Source organism: Garra rufa, chromosome 9 (assembly GCF_049309525.1).
Source record: "Garra rufa chromosome 9, GarRuf1.0, whole genome shotgun sequence".
Classification (NCBI taxonomy): Eukaryota; Metazoa; Chordata; class Actinopteri; order Cypriniformes; family Cyprinidae; genus Garra; species Garra rufa.
In genome coordinates, this window is record NC_133369.1 from 22,692,739 (window position 1) to 22,698,738 (window position 6,000).

At 36.9% G+C, this 6,000-nt stretch overlaps 1 protein-coding gene across 2 annotated transcripts in view; it reads right to left on the reverse strand.

The window, feature by feature from the left end:
- The window catches only part of mindy3 (MINDY lysine 48 deubiquitinase 3), a 64,250-nt gene that overhangs the window by 9,368 nt on the left and 48,882 nt on the right, over positions 1-6,000 (reverse strand). For both annotated transcript variants that reach the window (XM_073847210.1, XM_073847209.1), the window contains 2 exons: positions 5,314-5,401; positions 1,680-1,751 (listed from right to left, as the gene is read on the reverse strand). In XM_073847210.1, the coding sequence (XP_073703311.1) occupies positions 1,680-1,751; positions 5,314-5,401 (160 nt within the window). The remainder of the gene's footprint in view (positions 1-1,679; positions 1,752-5,313; positions 5,402-6,000) is intronic.

The following is a 6,000-nucleotide window of genomic DNA, read 5'->3' on the forward strand; positions in this document are numbered from 1 at the left end:
AAAACTATGACGAAAAAAATCATACTTTAGATTTTCTTTGACTAAAACTGAACTAAAATAAAATAGGATATGGTTGACTAAATACGATAAAAACTAACAAGGACATTTAACATGGGGCTAAAATGAAGACTAAAATTGAAAATAGCTGACAAAATTAGCTCTAGTGTAAATGCATCTACAGTAAATGCCACTTGTGATGCAGATTCTGTGCCACCTCTGCATTGTAATCACAAATTTTGATTAATAACAGCCCTATAGTGTTTTACCATTTAAATTGATTCATTCAATTTAAGAATATGACAAAAGATGATGCATATATTTAATTAGGTTAGAAAAAAATGGTAAAAATGGCCATAAAAGGTAAAAATCTATTTAAACTAGTGCTGTCAAACGATTAATCACAATTAATCACATCCAAAATAAAAGTTTTTGTTTATATAATATATGTCGTGTGTACTGTATATATTTATTATGCATATATAAATACACATACATGCATGTACATATTTAAGTAAAATATGTTATGTTTACATATAAAAAAATATATATAATATAATACATAATATAAATCATATGAATATAAATATACGCATGTAAATACATGTAAATATTTTCAAAATATATATTGTATGTGTGTGTCTATATATACATAATAAATATGCACAGTACACACACATATTCTATGCAAACAAAAACTTTTATTTTGGATGTGATTAATCACAATTAATCATTTGACAGCACTAATTTAAACCTAAAGTTAATTTCTGTTACTCCTGCAAACTAACCACCTCACAGAAAATGAAGAATATCAAAATCTTTGGGAGACAGCTGTCTATGGCAGTCCTAAACCTGTCAAGGTACCAGCACAATAACACACTTAGCAAAATATTGCCTAATTATCATTATCAACAAAATTTCAGAAAATACCGATATATATTTTTTAATCATTATCGCACACTTCTGACTACAAGTTTGAATGCGTTTGTGTAAACAAAATAAAATTAATTTAGAAAAGTAAATAAACAACAACAACAACAAAAAAACTCAGTTGCTTTTTAAAGCATATTTAAAAGTTCTATTAGGTTTTGCCAATTTAATATTGGAGACACGTGAGAACCAACAGAGAACTTTTGTAACATTTCCTCTTGTGAAGAAAGAAAATCTCTAATGGTTTTTGTTGCTCTAATTATTCCTGTAGCTATAATCGCTAAAACCAAAAAAATATTTTTTAAAAATGAGACCATGAAATAAAACTGAATGATGACTAACAAAACCACAGAAGAAACTAAACTGAAACTAAAAGTCAAATTGAAAATAATATTACATAATATGCATTTGGCCATGTGTTTTTTAAATGATGCAAATCATTTTGCCTGGTTTGACTTTGTATAAACACAAATCAAAATAAAGAGAGAACAGAGAGCCTGAGACATTAGTCCAGTAAAACGGTTTCAGATTTTTGTGGCTTCAATACACTGTGCCCAGTCTCGAAAGCTGTCGACACTCACAGGAAAGACTTGCAAGGCTAGTCGGAGAGATCGTAATGGTGTGGGCCGTAGGACGGGGGAGCACACAGACATCCCATCAGGATCAGACAGGATAAGACTGACCCACCAGCAGGGGCTATATGTGCTAATAAAGTGTGCTTGCATGTGTGGGCATTAGAAATTGTGACTTACCTTCTCATTGTGGTTGGACTGCTTCAGGCCATTATAGTGATACACAGGAAATGAGTCTGGGATCACAGAATCCTGGAAAAGCGAGACGACACGTGTCAGTGCGGACATGTACATCACCAGGTCTGTGGAACATCAGCAAACAGCTCACTGTGACATATACTGCCTAGATCTGACTCCATCCATAGGATGCCAGAAAAACATTTCCGTGAGTTAAGACAACTTAACCAAAACGTCCAGTTCCAGCTCGAACACATCAAAACACACTCCATAAACTTGAACAAGAGAGCCTAAAACAATGGTTCAGTAAATGGTTTTAGACGTAATGACATGCCCATGACTGACAGGACACTGGAATACATTGCTTTAAGTCCAAAACAATCACATACACCTACCCCCCCCATGCAGCTGCTGAAAAGACCTGATTGCAAACTGGTGCCAGAACTCTGCAGACCAACTCAAACCAGCAGCAAAACCCCAGCACAGAGTCTTGACAGGAGCCAAATACCTCTGTCTAGCCCCCGTACCGCATGCCTCCCTCGCTGCCAAAACTACAACAGCGGACTGTGTGTCCATGTGTTTGAGTGGGCCTGAAATAGGGTTAGAGTATTTGATTTGATGGTAAATTGAGGCCTTTTTGCATGTATCCCTAAAGCCCTAATCTATTTAACACAGAGCAGTGGAGCTGCAAGTCCATGCCAACTATAACCGTCAGCTTCTCCCCCCGCCTCCCTCTCTCTCTGAGGGGCTACATGTACATAGATTTACTCTGGGGCTGATTTGAAGGTAGGTTTATTTGAAGGTAATGAAAAAACAGCACGAAAAAGCAAACAATGTTGAGCAAGAGCGAGAATCAAGGGGGAGACAAAAAAACTGCAGAAAAGCCATGATAAAAGTAGTAGCTATGTTCCAAAACATAGTGAGCTACCCTATTGTCTATTGCCTTCATAGGCAGCATTCTAACCAATGAACCTCACAAGTGACTGATTTTAAACACCCTACATAGGTAGCCACTTTGTGTACCAAACAAATACTTAACTCACAGATCATATAGATATTCAGTAGAGTTAGCATGGTCAAGGGATAGTTCATCCAAAAATGAAAATTCCATCATTAATTACTCACCCTCATGTTGTTCCAAACCTGTAAGACCGTTAATCATTTTTGGAACACAAATTAAGATATTTTTGAAATCTGAAAGAACTACCACGTTCAAGGCCCAGAAAGGTAGTAAGGACATTTTTAAAATAGTCCATGGGACATCAGTGGTTCATCCTTAATGAAGTTACAAGAATACTTTGTGTGTGCAAAGAAAATAAAAATAATGACTTTATTCAACATTATTTCTTCTCTTCTGTGTCAACCGTGTGGTCGTGGTACTCTTGTGAAGGCGTGGCAAAGGCTGACGTGGAAGAGAAGAAACTGTTGAATAAAGTTGCCAGATTAGTTTGTAAAAGTAGGTTTTTAACATTTTCTTAATCATTTAACAAATGGTTTGATTGACAGCAGTGGTTCTAGAGGCAAAGCTGTTTGGAATGAAGAGGTCTATCGTATGATACAACTGTATGATTGCAATATACAGTCTAGTGTTCTCAAAAGTACAGACTTCGGAACCAGTCTGTACTGAAATTTTAGAAACGTACATTTCCTGCTAACATTCTTTTTAAAATTTCAGTACTGACTGGTACCAAAGGTAGTACTTTTGACAACACTAATACAATTATTTTCTTTCAAATTTTTCACCGATTTTTAGGGCTGTGAGTCAAACAGCCCATCAAGTTTCGTTCCGATCAACCTCAGTTAACCTTGTCTAAAAGGTGCTCAAAGCTCCCCAAATTTTTTGGTATACGCAAATATCCTTATAGTCACTAATGGCACTTTGGACCAAGATGGTGCGTACCGATTTTTATACCGTCAGGATAAATGTTTGTGTAGTTTATGGAGTTTTTTTCCCCCTCTTACTGCACCACCAATGGCCAAGCTCCACGACTTTTTTTCCATGTGACCTCAGAATTAGACCTTACATATGCTTTGTGAGTTTGGCGAAGATATCTCATTCTGAAAGTTTTAGCCATATTAGTAAAGGCAGCCCTGCCCCTTTTGAACATTTTGGTGTCCCTTTGTGACAAAGTCGAAAGGTAAATTTTTTTTTTTTTTTTGATAATTATTGATATTCACTCTCCAGAGAATCCTCCTGCACTGGTTTGATTCTGATCAGGCGAAAAACCTAGGACTAGTTTGCAAAAATAGGTTTTTCAAAAAATGCTAAATACAGGAAATGTCTTGCCGTGAGCCAAGGATTCCAACGACATAAGACAGTTCAGCCTGCGAAGAACGGTTTAGAAGTTACGAGCGAGGTTGTAATTTTGATCGCTGTAGCGCCAACCCGTTAGGCTGATTGGGGCGAGCCTTGGTGGCATTACAGACGAATGAGTACTACCATCCCTTTAAAGGGGTCATCTGATGCCCATTTTCCACAAGTTCATATGATTCTTTAGGGTTTTTCTGAAAAGTCTCTAATATACTTTGGTTAAAAATTCCCAATAGTAGTGTAAAAAAAACACCCTTTTACCTTAGCAAATCAGCTCTGCAAAATTTCAGCTCATTTTAAGACATGGCCCCTTTAAATACCACCGAGCTCTGCTCGCCCCGGCCATCTCTGCTGAGGGATTAGGATCTGTAATGTTTACTTTAGCCGTTTATTTAGCGTGTTTAGCTGTATTTAGCAGTGTTTATCGGCGAAACACCTCGATCGCTCAATTAGAGTCTTCCCCTGCACCTGAGTCGACACATTGGCGGTCGTATTAAGACTGTTTCAGCTCGGTGAGGGCGGGTCTAAGGTAAGATGCTCATGTCAATCAACTATGTTTCGTCACAACAACAAGAAGCTGAGAATGATCTGATATTAAAAAGGGGATATTACTAGATTATATTAAAGATTAAAAAAAAAATACCACTGGGTGGATTTTTATCATTGTAGGGTGGTTGTGTACACAAACTACCAACACACATTAATGTTCAAACCACATGTAAAAGTTAGTTTTGCACCCGATGACCCCTTTAAGTTTCAATTCTCTATGACTTACGATTTGGTCTGCTGATCAGTTTTACGTGGAGATTGCTGATCCTTGGCCATTATAACAATTACAATAAGGTTTTAGCGCTATACCACTTGAACCCCTAAAAAAAGGCATCTTAGGTGGCAGCTTTCTTGATAGGTGTCGAAGACTGACGCAAGAGTAGAGAACAAATTGTTCAATAAAGTTTTCTTTGCCCACAAAAAGTATACCCAAAGCTTCATAACACTGCTGAACCACTGATGTCTTTGCTACCTTTCTAGGCCTTGAACGTGTAAGTTGTGTTGCGGTCTATGCAGGGTCAGAAAGCTCTCAGATTTCATCAGAAATATCTTAATGTGTGTTCTGAAGAGGAATGAAGGTCTAAAGGGTTAAGCAACATGAGGGTGAGTAATTATTGACGGAATTTTCATTTTTGGGTGAACTTTGCCTTTAACAAGAGGGAGGCACTTTATGATTGTCTCAAAGCCCAGAGAACTGTCCACTTACATAGCTTTTTGGTCTTTATAAATGTGTTTGAACATTCAACCTGAAAGAGAGAAACGTGATGCATGCATTACCTGATCAGGGAAGAACTCCTGTAGAAACTGACCTAACAGAATAATACCCAACCCCTCTGGATCCAGCTTACTCTTCATCAGATTCACACTAAGAGAAAGAGAGAGAGAAAGAATAAGAAAGTGAGTGAGTGATGGTGGACCATGTAAGATGTAGCTTGTTGTGTGTCCTCATATTGCATGTTTTCTCTGCATGTATCGCTCATTGGCATCCTTGAGCAGTGAAATGTGTTGTCTGAGGCTGTCATCAAAACGAGCTATAATCGTGAATTATGATCAGACACTAAACATATAACAGTGAGTAATGCTTGGAATCTGACTAATATTGTTTTAAAAACAATCTCAGCGATGTTAAAACAGGGCAGACTTTTCCTTTTAAAGTCATACAGCGAGACTGATAACATTACTAACTCTCTACCATACAAAGTCAGTAACCAGAGAATGATAAATGCTTTCTGATGTGATCATAGGTCAATTTAACATACACATTAAAATAGCCAATTTCCAAAACACTGATTATGTTGTATGTAATTTCAGAAGAGGCCAAACGAGGGTTCAGACTTCATTGACACTTGACTAAACTGCTTTTGACAGATAGTTATGTAAAAAAAAAAAAAAAAAAAAAAAAAAAAAAACACGGCCTAAACTTTATTCTGTCTTTAACTTTCATATAACAACCCCTTTGAGAGG